The sequence below is a fragment of the Balaenoptera musculus genome, chromosome 8 (genome assembly GCF_009873245.2).
Source record: "Balaenoptera musculus isolate JJ_BM4_2016_0621 chromosome 8, mBalMus1.pri.v3, whole genome shotgun sequence".
In the NCBI taxonomy this organism is placed as follows: domain Eukaryota; kingdom Metazoa; phylum Chordata; class Mammalia; order Artiodactyla; family Balaenopteridae; genus Balaenoptera; species Balaenoptera musculus.
The window spans coordinates 38,701,364-38,721,906 of NC_045792.1; the positions used below are offsets into that span (position 1 = coordinate 38,701,364).

At 40.4% G+C, this 20,543-nt stretch overlaps 1 protein-coding gene across 1 annotated transcript; it reads left to right on the forward strand.

The window, feature by feature from the left end:
- Positions 1–365: 365 nt before the first annotated feature.
- On the forward strand, positions 366–19,348 carry LOC118899388 (protein FAM72A). The gene is made up of 3 exons (XM_036861054.1): positions 366–377; positions 16,061–16,068; positions 17,352–19,348. The coding sequence occupies exon 3, from the start codon at positions 17,861–17,863 to the stop codon at positions 18,308–18,310; it is 450 nt and encodes a 149-aa protein (XP_036716949.1). The 5' UTR covers positions 366–377; positions 16,061–16,068; positions 17,352–17,860; the 3' UTR covers positions 18,311–19,348.
- Positions 19,349–20,543: the final 1,195 nt, after the last annotated feature.

The following is a 20,543-nucleotide window of genomic DNA, read 5'->3' on the forward strand; positions in this document are numbered from 1 at the left end:
GGAGGGCAAGCTGCAATTTCACTCACGCCTGACGTTGATGGCACAGGTTCTGGTTCCTTGCTGGAAATTTCACAACTTGAAGGTTCGTGTGTAGGCGACCTACTGTATTTACTTCCTACTATGTTGCCTTTGATATAGCTGAACAAATGTTCTACCAAGTTTATTTTAGTGTCTTTATACTTTTATTCCTTCCCCCAACTCTCCTTTCCTCAAATTCCATCATTTCTCCTCTCTAATCCACAGCTTCTACCTCCTTCAAGGTATGTACCAAAATACAACTCTTCCAGAAATCATTCCCATAGTAACATGAGCCCTACCCCTTTTTCCTCATCCCCAGTGACTAGAGCCTTTAAGTCCGGCTGTAGCACGACGCTCTTGTCAGTGTCTCTGACGGCTGGGCCACAGCCCTTGTGCAAGCTGCTCTGTGCCCATGATGGTGCCCCAGCTAGCCAACAAGTTCCTGCACAACAGATCCATACTTGCTCAGTTTTATATCCCTTAACAACACCTTCTGCAGTACTTAATAAATGCTTATGAATGAACAGCCGATACTATAATAAACCCTAATGAAAGACGTGTCAAGCGGATAATAGGGTTTTCATGTGTTGATACTTCTTCCTACAGAAGTGTTTTATGTGGTGTGAAACCACATCTGGCACGTCACCTTTCATGTCATCTGTGGAAGACACACGCCTTCATCAAAGACTTCATTTGCTCAAGGCATTTACAATCAAGAACCTTGGTTTTAAAGCAGACATTTGTACAAGCAGAGCAGTTAGCATTCTATCTAAAGCATTACTTGACATTTCTCCACATCAAAAGCAATCCTTTCCCGGATAGACTTAGTAGCCTTAGTGTTCTCTCACAATCATTAGGACTTCTTGTAATTTGATTTTTGATGGAAGTATTGAGCTAATACAGTCTTAGAAGAGAAATTCCCTATAAATTTCAGTTCAAATACATTCTTCCAACCTCTAATGGACACACAGGGAAAATAGTCTTCAAAAATGAGGATGAAATAAAGACATTTTAAGGTAAAAGTTAGCTGAGAGAATTTGTCACCAGTATACCCATACTATCAAGAATGCTAAAAGATGTTTCTCAGGTTGAGGGAAATACTACCACATGGAAACTTGATTCTACAGAAAGAAAAAAACCACCAGAAACTGTGGGTAAATATAAAATATTACATTTTTTTCTTCTTATAATTTTCTTAAAAGCCACCTGACTATTTAAGGTGAAAATAATTAACATTGTAAGGAAAGGTTTGTAGTATATATACAACTAAAAGTCATGACAACAATAAAACAAAGGATAAGGAGAATAGGTAAATGGAATAGCATAGTTGTAAAAATTATTATATTTGTGGAGTAGAAAGTGTCAGGTATGAGGTGGAAAGTTGGAACGTGAATGGTAAGGTATAAAGAGAGAAGGAAAATGTGAAGGGTTACAATATTGATTTAAACAGCCTTTGACAAGTTAAGGATACATATTGCTATGACCAGGGCAGACACAAAAAAATGAAATAAATTAAGCATAGCTAAGAAGCCAACAGAGGAAATTAAATGGAATAGAGGCATACTTCATTTTATTGTGCTTTGTTTTAATGTACTTCACAGACACTGCATTTTCTACTGGTTGAAGGTTTGTGGCAACCCTGCATTGTCAGATAATGATTAGCACCTTATAGCAATAAAGTATTTTTAAATTCAGGTATGTACATTAATTGTTTTAGACATAATGCTATTGCACATTTAATAGACTACAGTATAGTGCAAACTAACATTTATATGCACTGGGAAACAGAAAAAATCCTGTGAGTCACTTTATTGAGATATTCACTTTATTGTGATGGTCTGGAACCAAACCTGCAATATCTCCGAGGTATGCCTGTACTAAAAAAAATTCGATTAAACCAAAAGAAGAAAGAAAACAGGCAACAGAAGAACAAAAAACAGCAGGTGCAAATAGAAAATAAGTAGCAAGCTGGGAGACTATAAACTATCAATAATTACATTAAATGTAAATGAAATAAGCATTCCAATTAAAAGAGACAGATTGTCAGAGAAGGTTAAAAAAAAAAAAAAAAAAGCACAACCCAACTGAATTGTATGAATTCTACAAGAAATTCACTTTAAACATTAAGGTATAAGTAGTTTGAAAATATGGAAAAGAATGGAAAAAATACAACATACAACCAATAAACATAAGGAAGCCACTGTGGCTGTGTTACTATCAAACAAAATAGACTGCAAGACAAAAATTAACACAAGAAATTAAGAGGGATGTTTCATAATAACACAATGGCTAATTCCTTAGGAAGACAAATCAATCATAAATTGCATAAGTGTATATGCATGTAATAAAAGAGCTTCAAAATACAGAAAGCAAAAATGACAAAACTTAAGGGGGAAATAGACAAATCCATAATCATATTTAGAGATTTTAGCATCCTATTCTTGGTAACTGTAGAGCAAGGAGACAAGAATCTGAGAATATAGAGAATCTAAGTAACCCTCACAACCCACTAAAATTAATTGATAGCTACAGAACTATATACCTAACAACTGTAGAGTACACATTCTTCTCAAGTGTACATAGAACATTCACCAAGATAGACATATTCTGGGCCTAAAGCTTCCCCATAGCTCTAAGACTCTTGCTCTGTCTAGTGAGAATGAGCACAGTTTTCTGCAGCAGCCATCGGCATTCGAGGGATTTCACTGATAGCTGCCAACTGTTGCCAGATCTACTGAAAAAGTGCTCCAGACACCATTCCATGTATCGCCATTCATCCATCCATCTAATGTACACATATCAAGAGATAGGTGTGGATCCAGCACTTAGCTAGGCAGTCTGCAAGGGACAGAACAAAATGGTTACATACTTTAGCTTTAAAGAGTTTACCATCTAGGGGCTTCCCTGGTGGCGCAGTGGTTAAGAATCTGCCTGCCAATGCAGGGGACACGGGTTCGAGCCCTGGTCTGGGAGGATCCCACATGCCACGGAGCAGCTGGGCCCGTGAGCCACAATTACTGAGCCTGCGCGTCTGGAGCCTGTGCTCCGCAACAAGAGAGGCCGCAATAGTGAGAGGCCCGCGCATTGCAATGAAGAGTGGCCCCCACTTGCCACAACTAGAGAAAGCCCTCGCACAGAAACGAAGACCCAACACAGCCATAAATAAATAAATTAATTGAAAAAAAAAAAAAAGAGTTTACCATCTAGATGAGAAAATGGAAAAAAAATACACACAGGGCAAAAACAGAGGGTAGGTATACAAATGACATAGGAATTCAGAGCAAAGAAAATATTTCAAGTAAGAGTTAGGGAACTTGAGTTTTTGTGTCAGAGAGATCTGAGTTTGTATTCCAATTTTATCAATTGCTAGTGTCATCTTAGGAGATTTATTTAAGGTTTCTGAACCTTAGTCTCCTCATCTGTAAAAGAGATATAATACCTCATTGGGTTGTGAAACTACATGAAATAAAACCAGTAAAGCATTTAGCACAGCCCCTGGCACAGAGCAAGTGTTCAATAAATGTTAGTTATTTTTGAAAATTCATTTACCAACCTGGAATTTTTTTTAAAGTATCTAAAAATATAACAATGGAGAGTTGGTTACCTCAGGGTAACCCTAAACAATTTTCAACCGGTCTGTATATGCTTGCTCATCTGTTAAAGGGGGGATATCATATATTAGAGGATATAAAGCACTTAGCATAATAAGTGCTCAAAAAATAACTATCATCACTAATACATGGTAGAGGAAGTGGGGTCATTAGATGCATCTTGAAGGAAATATACAATTTGACTTTATGGAGAGGTGTGAAGAGAGCATACCTGTCTCTTAAGATGTTATATATGAAAGTATTCAGCAGTGTTGAAAACTTAGTAAGTCTGCATTATATTTCAGAGTGTGTGTGTGTGTGTGTGTGGGTGTGTGTATGCACACACACATGCACACAAGTTTTAAAGAAAAGAATACAGGAAACATAAAGGCAAAAAAATGAGATAAGCAGGTTTTTTAAAATATATACTACTTTACTCAGAAAAGTCACATAAAATGCAAGCCATAATTAGGAAGCTATCTGGAAAGAAAATAAACCACAGGTCCAATCACCAAATATGTGCAAATTTTAACAGATATGAGATCCTACCTTTCTTAATATATTAGTCATTGTGTTATAGTGAGTTTTATAGGATCCTGTTCTTATGTGCTGATACAGGGTCCCAGTCTCCCGCAAAGACCTCACCCAGCATCTGGGATCCTCAGGTTATGTCCTCCTCCATGCTCATGAACAAGCCGTATCCAGCTACTACATAAATACTCTATTTTAAGCATCTTCTGCCCTGGCCTGTGCTCTGGTGATGCTGACTTCCGAGGCCCTGGTGCTTTAGAAGCTGCATGAAGATACCACATCACTACCTGCAGGGCTCACCAATGAGCTCCTCGGCTGGGCACTGCCTTCTGTCTCCAGGTATCAGGGCCACTGCCAAATTGAAGTGTTTGTGTGTATTAGTTTGCTAGAGCTGTCATAACAAAGTACCATGCTCTGGGTGGCTTAAACAACAGAAATTTACTTTCTCATAGTTCTGGAGCCTGGAAGTCTGAATTTAAGGTGTTGGCAGCGTTGATGTCTTCTGAGACCTCTCTCCTTAGCTTGTAGATGACTGCCTTCTTGCTGTAGCTTCTTCACATGTGTCTGTGTCCTAATCTCCTATTCTTATAAGGACACCAGTCATATTGGATTAGGACCCACCCTAATGACCTCAACTTAATTCCTCTTTAAAGTCCCTATCTCCAAATACATTCTGAGATTCTGGGGGTTAGGACTTCAGCATATGAATTTTGGAGTGACACGATTCAGCCCATAATAAAGGGCAAAGTAGATCCATGGCCCTTGGAATCCTCCTTCACATGTCCATGTGGGTACCAAAGGCAATATTTCTGAGAAAGGGGCTATTTCAGTTTTCACTTGAACCTCCCACCTGCACCTCTGTATTAGACAGATTTAAGTTGGAGGACAAGACCTTTCTGAGACAAATTCAAATGGCTTTGTGAAAGACCACAAGGATGTTTGGGGTGTGTGAACCTAACTTTTATGGTTGAATTCCCAGAAGAACAACAGATCCTCCCCCAAATAAACCCTTAGAGTATCATTTCTCCAGTGAGTCCCACCAGCCACAGAGGTTGGCCATTGGTCTATCAAGTTGGCTACAGATGGTTTGGTAATTTCAGGTGGAATTTTTCATGTATGTTATTCTGCAGATTTGGAAATGAAGGATCGATTGTTATTGTCACAGAAATCTCATATCATTTTTAAAGGTTGCTCATGCCCTTCCAGGACTGGATTGGCTTCTTCTGACCAGCATTCAATTAATAGAACGTGGTTTGAGATGAATGGATAAAGATGTGGTATAGGACTTCCCTGGTGCCGCAGTGCTTGAGAATCCACCTGCCAATGCAGGGGACACAGGTTCAAGCCCTGGCCTGGGAAGATCCCACATGCCGCGGAGCAACTAAGCCCGTGCGCCACAACTACTGAGCCTGCACTCTAGAACCCGCGAGCCACAACTAATGAGCCTGTGTGCCACAACTACTGAAGCCCGTGTGCGTAGAGCCTGTGCTCCGCAACAAGAGAAGCCACCACAATGAGAAACCCGCACACTGCAACCAAGAGTAGTCCCCGCTCGCCACAACTAGAGAAAGCCCGCGCGCAGCAATGAAGACCCAATGCAGCCAAAAATAAATAATAAATTTATTTTTAAAAAGATGTGGTATATATATTATATATATATTGTATATAATATATATATAATATATATAATGGAATACTACTCAGCCATAAAAAAATGAAATGTTTCCATTTGCAACAACATGGATGGACTTGGAGGGTATTATGCCCAGTGAAATAAGTCAGAGAAAGACAAATACTGTATGATTTCACTTATATGTGGAATTTAAAAAATACAACAAACTAGTGAGTATAACAACCACAACAACAAAAAAACAGGGGCAAGATACGGGTAGGGGAGTAAGAGGTACAAACTATTATGTATAAAAGAAGATACAAGGATATATTGTACGATACAGGGAATATAGCCAATATTTTATAATAACTATAAATGGAGTATACCCATTAAAAATTGTGAACCACTATGTCGTACACCTGTAACATATAATATTGTACATCAACTATACTTCAGTTTAAAAAAATAGCAATACTTTGTCCCAGCTAAAGTACTTTATATCATTTGCATGTTACTGTTCATGTTCATTAAATTGGCATTTTTACTTTGCCTATGGTATTATATTATGCTACCAATTTGAAAATGGGGTCAAGTCCTCAAATATGATTCATTGAAGTATAAAAGTCATGATTTTAAAAAATAAAAATAATAAAAGTAAAACAGTAACAGCAATACTACATTTCAAAACAAAATTATAAAGAGTGAAAAGGATGCCGGTATAAGTATAGACTGTACTGGCTCTGTAGTAGAATAAGTGAATCTCTGAATGTGATGATTTCCCACAGCAGCTGAAAAAGAAAATTACCTCTGAAATACCACCATTACTATCTGAAGAGTTGATTTACTGTGGGGCAATACACTCATCTTTGGTGCCTAGTGTGCTGTCTGTTACGGAACTTCTCAAATACAAAGCCATTTGATGCTCTTGTTTCATGTTCAAACAAAGCACAGTGACCTTGTTTATAAAGAAATTGATTAATCATCACTGGAGAAGAGAATAAACCTACAGAGGCATGGCTAAAACTTATGGTCCTCATGACAAAAATAAATAAATAAATCAGATATTTTCAAAAGCTTCTAAAACCAGTCCCAAATTTCAAAAAAAAAACAATACTGTTTCATCTGTTAAGGAGAAAACAGGGCAGCTAATGGTAAAGTCCCTGTATCAGATGACGCTGTTGGTGTCAGACATTACCCACAGCGCACACTGTGGAAGAGCAATGACAAGACCATGTGACATTCTAGCAGAAGTTTTACTTATGAGTTGGATGAAACACACTGATGTGAAGAGTGTGATTTGGTTCTTAAAATGGAAAGTACCCATACCAGAAAGATGTGCTTGCAAGTTTTCTATGTTATCAGTGGAAACCAATGTTATAGGAACAAAATATTTTGTTAATTAAAAATTAATGTAGCAGCACTATTTACAATAGCCAAGATATGGAAGCAACCTAAGTGTCCATCAGCAAATGAATGGTTAAAGAAGCTGTGGTAAATATATACAAAGGAATATTACTCAGCCATAAAAAAAATCTTGCCATTTACAACAACATGGATGAACTTGGAGAGTATTACGCTAAGTGAAATGTCAGGCAAAGACAAATGTTGTCGGATAGAACTTATATGTGGAATCTAAAAAATACAACAAACTAGTGAATATAACAAAAAATAAGCAGACTCACATACATAGAGAACAAACTAGTGGTTACTAGTGGGGAGGGTGGGGAAGAGACAACATAGGGGTGGGGGAGTGGAAGGTATAAACTATTGGGCGTAAGATAGGCTCAAGGATGGATTGTACAACATGAGGAATACAGCCAATATTTTGTAATAACTGTAAATAAAAAGTAACCTTTAAAAATTGTATAAAAGTTTTTTAATTAAATTAAACAAAAAACAATGTGAGCTCTGATATTGACTCAAATGGTATTTTGAAATCATTGTTGACAAAGAGGGCCTGTTAGGTATGAACTTGAGCAACTCACTTAATCTCTTTACCTCAATTTCCTCACCTGTGGACCAAGTGTTAGGCTCCATGACCATGAAGTTCCTTTCTAAATCCCCCAAGCAGCTTTAGTTCTCTACCACTGAAGTTGGCCAGTCCTGGTCCATAATCCCTGTGACCTCATGCTATTTAGGAAGGTAGCTGTGAACAATAGTTAAGAACAAGGGCTCCAGAGTAAGGCAAACCCAGATGAGCCCCTCTATGCCTCAGTTTCCTCGTATGTTAAATGGCAACAATGTAACGAGGCCACTTACTGCAAAGTACATACAGAAAGTATTGTTGTGAGTAAAATGATTATTTAGCAGAGTTCTTGATATGTAGAAAACACTCAGTAGATGTAAGTTATTATTACTGTTGTTGTTATTATTATTATTACCACTTCTCTTCTAACTGACATTAGTTGGCAGTGAGGACAGCTTGTGGGAAGAAATAAATTTAGGAGAGGAAGAAAAGTAAAACTCTATATCACAACATCTTGAGAAGAAAACAGGTCTGATTGGGGTTTGTTCTCAAATGGGGAAACTGAGGCAATGAACTATGGAATCGGAGACCAATGCTATCCAGTGAGTCATTAATGGAACCCCACACCAAGCCCAGAAATGGGTTTCCTGAGGATAGTTATACAGGGCATTCAAGACTCATTGAGTCTTATGAGATTTCCTAACAGGAAGGTGTCCCACTTTCTCTACCCTAATATCAGCTTGAAGGCCATCAATCAGAGAAAGTCACATGGACACATGCACTGATGATAGAGGGAATAGGAATGTAGCAAAATTTTAAGGATAGGGAGACGAGTGATGATAAATTCTCTGCAATAAGTTCCTCTTCTCAGAGCTCTCTCATGGAGCCTCAGAATGTTGATGAAGAAGATGAGCCATAACTATTTATTCCACTACAAAGGCAGAGGTCATGGGAAAGTGCTATAGGATGAACCTACCTGGTCACAAATTGGAAACTCTGCATCAATCACTGACCACACACACACTCACTGAAAATAAAAAATGTGCTTTGTCCTCATCTTCATTTACCTTCAAGATACGTAGTAAATGTTCACTAAATACTGATTAGATCAAATCCTTACTGCCTCTTACCATTATGCCACTATTAAATCCCTAGATTTATAGTAATTTAATGCAGCTATATTCCTGCTACCAGACACTTTTAAAATCGCTATTCAAAATGTAACCTAGCGCATCTAAACCTTTTCTGTCATTTAGCTTCCCCACACTGATTCCCTTTGGTGAGACAATCACCCTTCTCCCATTCTCACTCACGCAGTTTGGACAGGAATGACGAGACACACTTAGAAGGGGAGTATGTGACACAGGACTAGATAATCAGAGCATCTTGTTATCCTGGTCTTAGTCATTGGCTCATAACATGTGACTCAAAAAGGGCCAATTAAGAGCAAAGAGATTTTTTTGAAACTGCAGATGAAAAGGTTCTTTTCCACCGGACTTAAACCTGGGAGCATGTAACTCAACGCCACCCAGGGCCTGTGAATAAAGGCAGAAAGTAGAGCACAGAGCTGAGAGATAAAAGAAGCCACATCCCAGCGATGTTGCTTGGCCCCCTGAATTCAGCAGTGGTCAAAGTTATGTGAGCCAATAAATTCTCCTTATTAAAAGGAGCCAATTCAAGTTTGTCAATTTCTACATTTATCACTTGAGCTTGAACAGGGTATTAGTGTGCTAGGGCTTCCATAAAAGGTACCACACACCAGGTGCCTTAAACAACAGAATTTTATTTTCTCACAGTTCTGGAGTCCAGAAGTCCAAGATCAAGGTGCTGGAAGGTTTGGTTTCCTCTGAGGCCTCTTAGCTCACAGATGGCTACCTTATCTCCATGTCCTCATCCAGTCTTTCTTCTGTGTGTCCATCCCTCTGTGTCCATCCTCTCTTCGTGTGTCCAAATTTCCTCTTCTTATAAGGATGCTAGTTATACTGGATTAGGACCCACCCTAATGGCCTCATTTTAACTTCATCACCTCTTTAAAGGCCCTATCTCCTAATAAAGTCATATTCTGAGGTACTTGGGGGTTAGGGCTTCAACATACGAATCGTAGCACACACAGTTCTGCCTGTAACCACCAGTAAGAGTCAAAAGGAGAGTTCAGAGTGGTGATCATTTTGTAATGCATAAAAATATCAAATCCCTATGTTGTAAACCTGAAACTAATATAATGCTGTAAGTCAAGTATACTTCAATTTTATAAAAGGGAAAAAATAGTTCAGAAAAACAAAGGGAAGAAAATTATCAAAGAAACCGTATGAAAAGATTTACCAGAGATGAAAGATAAGCATTTCTAAATCGAAAGGGCCCACCAAGTTTGCAGCACAATGAAAACAGACTCTCATCTAGACCCTCCACTATGAAATTTCAAAATGATAAGGAAAAAGACCCTATGAGATGTTAGGGTGAAAAATATAGGTCACCCACAAAGGAACATGAGACTGGCATCAGGCTTCTCCTCAGCAATACCGGGAATTAGGAGACAGTGGAATGATGCTTTCAAAGTTCTAGGAAAAAGGTATTTTGAACCCTGGATTCTCTACCCAGACAAACTATCACTTATGTTAAGGGCAGAATAAAAACATTTCTAGGCATTCAGAATTCAAAATTTATTTTTAATATGCCTTCCTGGGGAAGCTATTGAGGATATGCTCCAGCAAAACAAGAGTAAACCAAGAACTGGGGCTTCCCTGGTGGCGCAGGGGTTAAGAATCCGCCTGCCAATGCAGGGGACACGGGTTTGAGCCCTGGTCCAGGAAGATCCCACATGCCGTGGAGCAACTAAGCCCGCGCACCATGACTACTGAGCCTGCGCTCTAGAGCCTGGGAGCCACAACTACTGAAGCCCGCGTGCCTAGAGCCAGTGCTCTGCAACAAGAGAAGCCATTGCAATGAGAAAGCCGCGCACCACAATGAAGAGTAGCCCCCGCTTGCCACAACTAGAGAAAGCCTGCACTCAGCAACAAAGACCCAATGCAGCCAAAAATAAAGAAGAAAGAAAGAGTAAACCAAGAATAAAGAAGATGTGAGGGGACGTCCCTGGTGGCGCAGTGGGTAAGACTCCGCGCTCCCAATGCAGGGGGCCCGGGTTCGATCCCTGGTCAGGGAACTAGATCCCACTTGCATGTTGCAACTAAGAGTTAGCATGCCACAGCTAAGCAGCCAGTGAGCCGTAACTAAGGAGCCAACATGCCATAACTAAGGAGCCAGTGAGCCACAACTAAGGAGCTGGTGAGCCACAACTAAGGAGCCTGCCAGCCGCAACTCAGGAGCCCACATGCCACAACTAAAGGAGCCAGTGAGCCGCAACTAAGGAGCCCACGAGCTGCAACTAAGGAGCCCGCCTGCTGCAACTAAGACCCAGTGCAACCAAATAAATAAATAAATAATTTTTTTTTTTAAGAAAAGAAGAAGATGTGGGCTCCAAAAAAACCAAAGCAGTGAGGAAGTCCCAGAGTGATGGCCATGCAGCATGTAGAGAGCAGTCAGCAGAGGATGGAGGGCCCTGGGAGAGGGTGTCTGGGGGAAATGGATGGAGGATATTTAATAGAACGCCTATTCAGATCAACACTTGGGAATAAATTAAGGATGTAATAAAAGCCAACAGTACCAGAAAAAGAAAGGAATTAAAGATGCTAGGAAAAACCTAAGAAGTTCTACAAGAGAGAAAATATAATCAGTACAAAATCAGACTCTGCACTAAGCAGTTAAAATGATCTTCAGCTCTTAAACTAAACCCGTAGGCAAAGCACAGATGCAGTTGTGGTTACAGTACAGAATATAAATATCCATCTTGACAATATGGAAGTTCGAATGATAGAAGTTGGGAGGTGGAAGGCAGGAAGGAGAGCCAGAAGGAAGGGTAGAGATGCCCTAAAATGTCCCATTTTATAAAGTGGAGAGTCAAAAAAATGTCTATAGCTGAACAAGAAATAAAGTGGTACGTTTACAGCAAAGTTTCAAAGGAAGCTGATAAAAGAAATAGAATGGTGATATAGTGAAATTAAAAGGTTGAGGGAAGGGGGATGGAGGACGATAAAATCCTAAGAGATCAATGTCAAAAATTCAATAACTAGTTTCTAAAATTGGTGAATCAAAAAACAAGAGTATAAACGTTTGATTTAGAGATATGGGAAGTAATACTACAAGAAAGAGTAAAAAGATTACAAGTGGCTGCCCTAGGGAAAAGGATAGGAGTTAGGAAAGGATGAGGCAAGAGACTGTGGCTTTTATTACCAGCGTTCTATACCATTTGATTTATTAAAACCAAGGTCAGTTATTTTATAAATTTATTTAAAAATTTTTTAAGCATTTTAAAGCTTCCCTGGGATCACTGCCAAATTGCTTTTAGGCCCTAGCTTCATGTACAGCCCCTAATTCTCACGGGCAGTGGCCAGGTCCTACGGCCAAGAAGTCCTTGGGCTCATCTCCCTGTCTTTTCATCCATCTTACTGTGAACACCATAAGCAATGAAGCTTCCGTGATCTTCCATAGGTCAAGGGCTTTTAATAGCATTTGGTATTTATATGTTACCTTTCATCTGAGGACTGCAGTACATGTTACAACACTATCTCGCCATGTTCCCCCCCGTGGAGAGGTAGGAGGTAGGTGCTCTTAACCCCATTATATATATGGGAAAACCGAGGCAAAGTACTCTCATAATCAACCTGCTAGGTTGGTTCTAGCACTCAGAATTAAGGGAAAAACTGCTGAGCCTCATGACCTTGTAAGGGATTCTGGGAGATTTAACCTGGATTTTTAAAGTCCTGGAAAGGATTCTTTCTGAAGACCCTAGTGAGTGGGCTTACTTATGGGCTTCATCTATTCCCTCTTTTGGCTGAGTGATCTGGGGCCAAAGAAGCGTGGAGTCATGGGGAGAAGGGAGTACGGCACGGAGAGCGGATGAGTATGGAGAAAAAAAGACCCCGTTAATTGTGGTCAGTCTTACCCTTCGCTAAATAGATCAGAAAGTATTTATAGCGCCCCCTCGTTGGTTTTTGGCTCTATGCTTGATGCCAGGGAGAATTCAAGGAAGAATAGAACTAGCGCTCATTGATCAGTAGCTCATAATTTACTTGGATTCATAAGAAATATGCACATTGAAAAAGAGGTAAACAAGGCTGCACTGGGAGGTAGGAACAGAACAGAAAGTGAAATAAGTTTTTAGGGGAGAGTGAGGTGAGCCAGGGCTGGAACAGTCATTTTTTTCGTCTTGAATTTCTTTACTGAGCACCTACAAGCACTCACCAGGCACCGTGTTAGAGGCTGAATAGGTAATATCCCTTTCCTGCTCTCCTAGGCTCATAGGCTAGACTATCTGGGGAGAAATGGTTGGCAGGGGTGTGTGGTGGGAAAGGGTGGTCAGAAAAGCCTCCCTGGGGAAGTAAGATCTATAAATTGAGACCTAAATAAAGCTTGGACATTGTGCCTGTGAAATGGACAGAGAGTTTCTGGGCAGGAGGAGGGGACCGCCTGGCAGGGGAGGACCATGGAAGAAAGAGGCTTCAGGGAGAAAGAAGGGCTTGGGCTCGAATTTTAATAACTTTCCCTGAGGTCACCCAGCTTTCTTCTTCTAAGCCAGGACTCTTCCCTCCACTGATGCCATTTTGCCTAATCAAGTTTAAGAAAAGATTCCTCCTCCATCTCCAAATCTCTCTTTCTCTTTTTTTCTCTTGCCTTGCCTACCTTGAACAATGGCATTGAGTGGTTATTATTCAAAAACATCTCCTGCCAATTTCAGTAAGTATTTGGTTTTTTTTTTAACTCTTCCTTATTAAGAATATGTTGTGTTTGTGTGGCTTCATTGCCCACAACTGTTTCCATCCCACAAAGTTACATCCTGAATCTGACAAGGGACACCAGTGTCTGGTCAAGGATCTACTTGCAAGATGATTGATATTATTACTACTAATAATTAAGTTACTATTAGTAAATATTTTACTAGTATAACTAATGTTATCAAAATCACCATAAATGCTTATACTATAATCATTACTAATAGTAGTAAATTTAACTATTTGTTTCATAAGAACCCTGAAGCGTTAATGGATTTGTTCACGAGCCCTCAGGAAATAGGCATGTAGTGTCGCAGGCATAATTTTTGTTAAATTAATAGAATTAAAAACTAAATAAGAGAATCTATGCTCTGCTGCTCTTTTCATGCAGTTCTTACTTCACCAGGGTTTTACACTCTCATGAGGTCTAGGCTGCCTCTAATAGTCATATTTGGTTACAAAAGAGTACTTCAAGTTCACTGAGAAATCTGGTCTGATCTGTCCCTTGGAGGGACATATAATAGCTAGGAGTAGGCCTGTTAGACTCTAAGGTGCCTTCTGATATCTGCAAGTACTAAAGCCCCCAAAAAGGTGACGTTCAGTCCAAATTTCTCTCAACTGAGCTTTGGAAAAGGAGCTAAATAAATTTTTAAAACACACACGAAAACTATTCAGTAACTTCAGTAGAGAGGCTGAGGTGATAAGACTTTCATACTTGAATCAGAAGAGCAGTGAAATTGCAAATGGACATTTAGACTTTAGGCAGAGTCACGGGACCTCAGAGGTGTGAGAGAACCTAAAATCCATCTAGTTCAACTGCCCACTTGATCTTCCGTTCCTGCCCATGGCCTGACTCAGGCACGAGTCCAAGTTGGTGAAAAAAGGAAACAAGCTGGCTGCTCATGGGGCAAAACTAGAGAGGAAGTTCCTATCATCCTTTTTTTTAAAATAAATGAGTAAATAAATAAGAAAAGCCATTATATATATTCTTAATTTCCGATTTAATAATTTTCCAGTTTATTAAAGGCACACGAATCATACATGTGTAGTTTGTGCTTAAAAATCCCAAACAGGGCTTCCCTGGTGGCGCAGCAGTTGAGAATCTGCCTGCCAATGCAGGAGACGCGGGTTCGAGCCCTGGTCTGGGAAGATCCCACATGCCGCGGAGCAACTGGGCCCGTGAGCCACAACTACTGAGCCTGCGCGTCTGGAGCCTGTGCTCCGCAACAGGAGGGGCCGCGATAGTGAGAGGCCCGCGCACCGCGATGAAGAGTGGCCCCCGCTTGCCGCAACTAGAGAAAGCCCTCGCACAGAAACAGAGACCCAACACAGCCAAAATAAATAAATAAATTTTTTTTAAAAAATCCCAAACAATAACTACTAAAAGCAAAATCACTATTTCTGAAGTTATTTTCAATATCGCCTCTCCAGTCTCAGTTCTGAAGATGAACAAACAAGACTGCTAGTTAATCATGAAGGATTGTACCTGTTCGTCTCTGCCCCCTCCTGGAAACTCCCTCCCAAAACACAGTAAAGTAATTGAAAAGGACAGACTAGGAGATGAGATCACAGAGCAGGAAATGCCAATGTATTCTGGGAAGATGGAAAGCAGAGGCAAGCGTGGTGTCTAACTTCTTCAGAAGGGAGAAAGCTGAATTCTAAATATCTGCAGAGGAGGACACCAACATGAATCCCATGGAATCCAGCCCTACAGTCTGGAAAGGCTCAGGAACCAGAGTTATCTGGTTTGGAAGGTGGAGGCGGAGGATAAGCTGAAAAAATCTTGTGGTTCAAGCGTCCATCTAGGATCTCTGCACCCAGCCAGCAGACAATAAAAAACAAAAAGGATGGAGAATCACACATGAGAAGTTATCCTGGGCCAGGCCCGGGAGTATTGCACATCCTGTGGGCCTACATTCCGCTGGCCAGAATGTAATCACGTGGCCACACCTTCCCACAGGGGAGGCTGGGAAAGGTAAGCTACCTCTGTGTCCAGGAGGAAAAGGTTTTGGTGATCATATAGCAGTTCCTGCCACAGGCTAAAACTCTTCTAACTGATAGAGCACGTTATAAAGTTCAAGCAAGGAATTTTACCAATTTCGTTTCAGTTATACCTTCTTAGTGCTATTATGGGTGCTCACTGAACACGAGATCCTTTGGTAAAAGGATAAACCACAACTCCTCCAGGGCTTATATTGTGTGTTTAATAATAATATTGCATAGCGTTTACTCTGTGCCAGGCATGGTTTTAAGTACTTTATAGAGATAACAGAAAGATTTCGCTGATGTAATTATTAGCACAGACGCAAATATAAGCATAGCTCTAACTGAGTTCTGTACAGAGTTCTCCCACATTTCCAGTTTACTACATAAAATTACTTAATCCTCACAATAACTTTGCGAGATAGATGTTATCATCCCCATTTTACAGATGAGAAAACTGAGGCCTGGAGAGGCAACCATGTAACTGGTCCTGACCACTCAGCAACTAAGTGGCAGAGCTGAGATGAGAAATCAGCCCATCTGGTTCCAGAGTCTATGCTCTTAAACGGAAACACTGACACAGAGAGTATGATTAAGGATTTAGTAGTCAGTGCTCCCTGGCATGACGTGAGGGGGTAACACTTCCTGATCATTTAATCTGCATCAGGCACCATCACAGGACATTTTGTGACTTGTACCTTTCCATTGATAAGTAGGATTTGCATGTACCAGGAACCTTGCAACCTCACCACAGCCCTATGAGTTATGAGGGTTACAATCCTATTATTATGATGCTTCCGTTTCAGAGATAAGGAAACTGAAACACAAGAAAGTTAAGTCCAAAGGCTCTGTGCTATGCAGCAGCATAAGACATGAACATCGTAAGAAATGTAACAGAGGATCAACAGGGCCTGGGAGGAGAGGAAGCTCGGACTGGACCCCAGTGAAACCACTTCCTTGGCTGTGCATTTACACCATATCTTTAGAGGGATGGAACTGGAAATGTGGGAGAAGTCTCTACAGAACTCAGTTAGAGCTATGCATCTATTTGTGTTTGTGCTAATAATTACATCAGTGAAATCTCTCTGTTATCTCTATACATTGTGATCAATGTCTGGACAGAGAGAACTACCACTGCAGTCAGGGTTCTGTTGACCCAAGAGGAAGACCCGATGAGCACATCACCCCCATGATGTGTTAACAAGTCTAACATTTGTGGGTGTGCCTTGTGTTTCATGTGCTGAGATATACTGATATAATCACAAGCACACATGAACATGTAAGTGATTATGTGGACAATATTCAGACATGAGTGAAACGAGCACACAGACACCTAGGTTAGAGTTCCACATCTTCCATCTATGAATAAATTGTAAGACCTTGGGCAATTTTTAAATTCTCTCTGAAGCTCAGGTTTCTCCTCTGTAAAAGAACACCTCTCTCACAGAGTTGCTATAGTAAATGTATTTGAAACTTTATAAATCAAAAAACTTGATTCGAGAGAGGGGAAGAGGGAGCAAAAAGCGACGTGTTCAGTGGCAGAGACACCAACGCCGACGGAGCCCCCAAAGCGACCTCTGCCCCGCCCCACCAACACCACCGCGAGCTCTGGAGTGGCCGCTCGGGAAAGACTTGAGGGGACGTTGGGGGGCACGAAGGAAAGCTGAGGGGAGGGAGTCGCTAGAGGAACGACGCGAGAGCCCGCACGCTGAGGGCTGGGGACTGCCAGGAGAGAAGTGAAGCGGGCGGCCCGCGAAAGAGCAGAGCGGAGGAGGGTCGCGGGAGGATTAAGGAGCACCCGGGATTGCCCGGTGGGAAAAGCTGAGTGGATTTCTGAATCCTGGGGAGAGGAGAAAGATTTCCAAAGAGGACGCGTGGGTAGGGACGCTCAGCCAGCGAGCCGAGAGAGAAATTGGAGCGCTCCGAGGGAGGGGCTTAAGGGGGAAGCTTTAGATAAAAGAGCCTGTACGGGAGAAGCTAAGGGAATTGCAAAAGGAGCAGGAGCTAAAGAGTAGAGGATCCTTCAGACTGGAGAAAGGGAAAACTAGAGAAGTTCCCGAGGCACCTTGCAGCCTGCCTCCTCCCCACTTCAAACTCCTCTCCCTTCCCCGAAAGTTAAAGAGAAAGCCAAGGCTGCTGCTTCTCCCCTGTTTCTACTCAATAAATACTACTTTTACCCTCCCACGGGAAAACACAAAAGAACTCATTTCCTTCTCAATTTTCGGGCTTAGAAAAGATCGAGGCATCGCAATTTGATTTTTAGCTTGGGAGAATCAAACTAGGGAGGGTATTGCTCTATTTTCAAAGTCCCGCACCTCATCCTTCCCCGGACGCCATGTCTACGAGCAGCTGTAGTTTCAATGACCGGCGCGTGTCCATCCTGTGTTGCAAATTCTGTAAACAAGTGCTCAGCTCTAGGGGAATGAAGGCTGTTTTGCTGGCTGACACTGAAATAGACCTTTTCTCTACAGACATCCCTCCTACCAATGCAGTGGACTTCATTGGAAGATGCTATTTCACTGAAATTTGCAAATGTAAACTGAAGGACATCGCATGTCTAAAATGTGGGAACATTGTAGGTTATCATGTGATTGTTCCATGTTGTTCCTGCCTTCTTTCCTGCAACAATGGACACTTTTGGATGTTTCACAGCCAGGCCGTTTATGGTATTAACAGACTAGACTCTACTGGTGTAAACTTCCTACTTTGGGGCAACTTGCCAGAGGTAGAAGAGAGTACAGATGAAGACATGTCAGATATCTCCGCAGAGGAGTGTATTAGATGAATAGAATTATAATAGATATAATATTTAAACTTTTTCCTATGTAAAAAATATATTAATGGACCAATTCAAAAATTGTTAGTAAGGATTTGCCAGTGATTTATTTTTTTGGAAAACAAAAATGGGGCATTTGTTGATTTATTTATTTTCTGTCTCAAATTAATTACCTGAGTTTACTGAACCAATGTAGTCCTTTTCTTCTACTTCTGCTTCTACTTCTACCCTTCCTCTCTCCATCCCTCTTCCCAGTATAGGTGTACTCTTAAATTCAGATAGATAGTAGAAGAATCTTTCATGTGTCACTCAACTATCTCCCAATCTGGGGACGGTTTTCTTACAACTAGATGCCAGATGCTATTAATTTTACATTCGAATAAGGGGCATTAGTATCCACACATATATCACCATGCTTATATCCATGCATAAATCTATGCATATAACCATGCATATAAGCATGTATATATGTGTGAAGCACAGCTGGGAATTAAAGCTTAACAGGGACTTTTTAAAAATAGGCTGTTAGGTTTCCATGGGTACTGGTTATCATATGTTATATTGGTGATAACTATGTTAATATGGAACACGACTTTGTGAATGTATGGGGAAATCCTCTTGATTCCTCAGCATGATTTTAGATAAATGAATTTGCCAGGAAATTATCAATATATACTGTTTACTAATATTATTTATTTACATTCTTCTAAAGTCATATGGATATTGTATTATGAAAGCCAAATAACCTCCATCTTTAAGTTTTCCCATTCTCCAGGGCTTTCTCTGTGAATAGCAAATTTTAGATGAGTAGTCTCAGTCCTAACCCTTAAATAGAAAAAAATTAAAGAAGTGGTTTGCTTAAGCCATTGTACATTATAAAGAAGGTTTTTTAAATTTTGTTTTGCTTTGTTTTGTTTTGTTTGTCTGCATTCAGAGCCACACAGGAATAAGAAGCTGGGATAGTGTTGGATTCTTGTTTTATGAAAAGCTAAAAATCAATGTATCACCTTAACTAATATTTTAACCAAAGGCATTTTGTCAATAGTAATACCAAAACAGAGCAAGTTACAGTTTTGTAAATAAAGTTTTGTTCTAAAAATGAAAAAAAAAAAAAAAAAAAAAAACTTGATTCAAGAATGTAAGTTATTATATGTATGACTGATTCACTTTGCTGTACAGCAGAAACTAACACAACATTGTAAATCAACTATACCCCAATAACAATTAAAATTTTTTAAAAAGAACATAAGTTATTTACAGGGAACTCTACTCAATACTCTGTGATAACCTATATGGGAAAAGAATCTGAAAAAGAACAGATACATGTATATGTATAACTGATTCACTTTGCTGTACACCTGAAACTAACACGACATTGTAAATCAACTATACTCCAATATAAAATAAAAAATTTTTTAAAAGGATGTAAGTTATTGTATGTATATATATATATATATATATCTATGTACAACATGCATACTATAACGGACTGGTTGAAATTTTTATCTTGTTACCTCTGTCTCTCATAAACTGCAAGTGAGATTTCTCCATCGCTCCTTGTCTGCTCTTGAAAGCACATTCATCTAGGAATGAGGTTAAGGCTGTGCTTTGGAGGGTGTTTGCATTATTTTAAAAGGCATCAAATAGTACAGACGTCTGCAGCCTTGAATAGGAGATCTTCCAAACGCCACCTCTACCGGACTGACCTGGGGACCAGATAAAGTCACGCCTTTATCAAAAGTAGTTCCCTCCAGGCTTGAGGGACACTCTGTGGGTGACAAGCAGTGTGGCGGAGCCCAAGTGCCCAGAATGTACTCTGGTGGAAGAGCTCAAGGTCAGAAGGTAATCTCAGTACCACAGGAAGAGCACAAAAATGAGAACCATGAATTCTCTCTTGGTTTCCCTGACCTGAGGCAGGTCACATCTTCTCTGATCCTGTTTCCCCATTTGAATAATGAGGAAAAAATAATATCGTCCTGACAGCCCCTTGGGGTTGCTGACAGAGCAGTCTAGGCACAGCATAGCAAAGCACTTTGCTGCCAAGGTGGGTTACCAATTACGATGCAGTTAGGCTTTGGGAGCCAGGTATCTGATCATAGAATCACTTGGTTCTTCTTTCTCAGAGGTTTCACAGCACCCTGGGGGTCACTGTATAGGAAAAATAAAACTTGGTAGATGACCAAAGGGAAATGTGCTCTCATGGGCAGGAAGGAGTGGCAGCGAAAGACCAAAGACAAAGAGG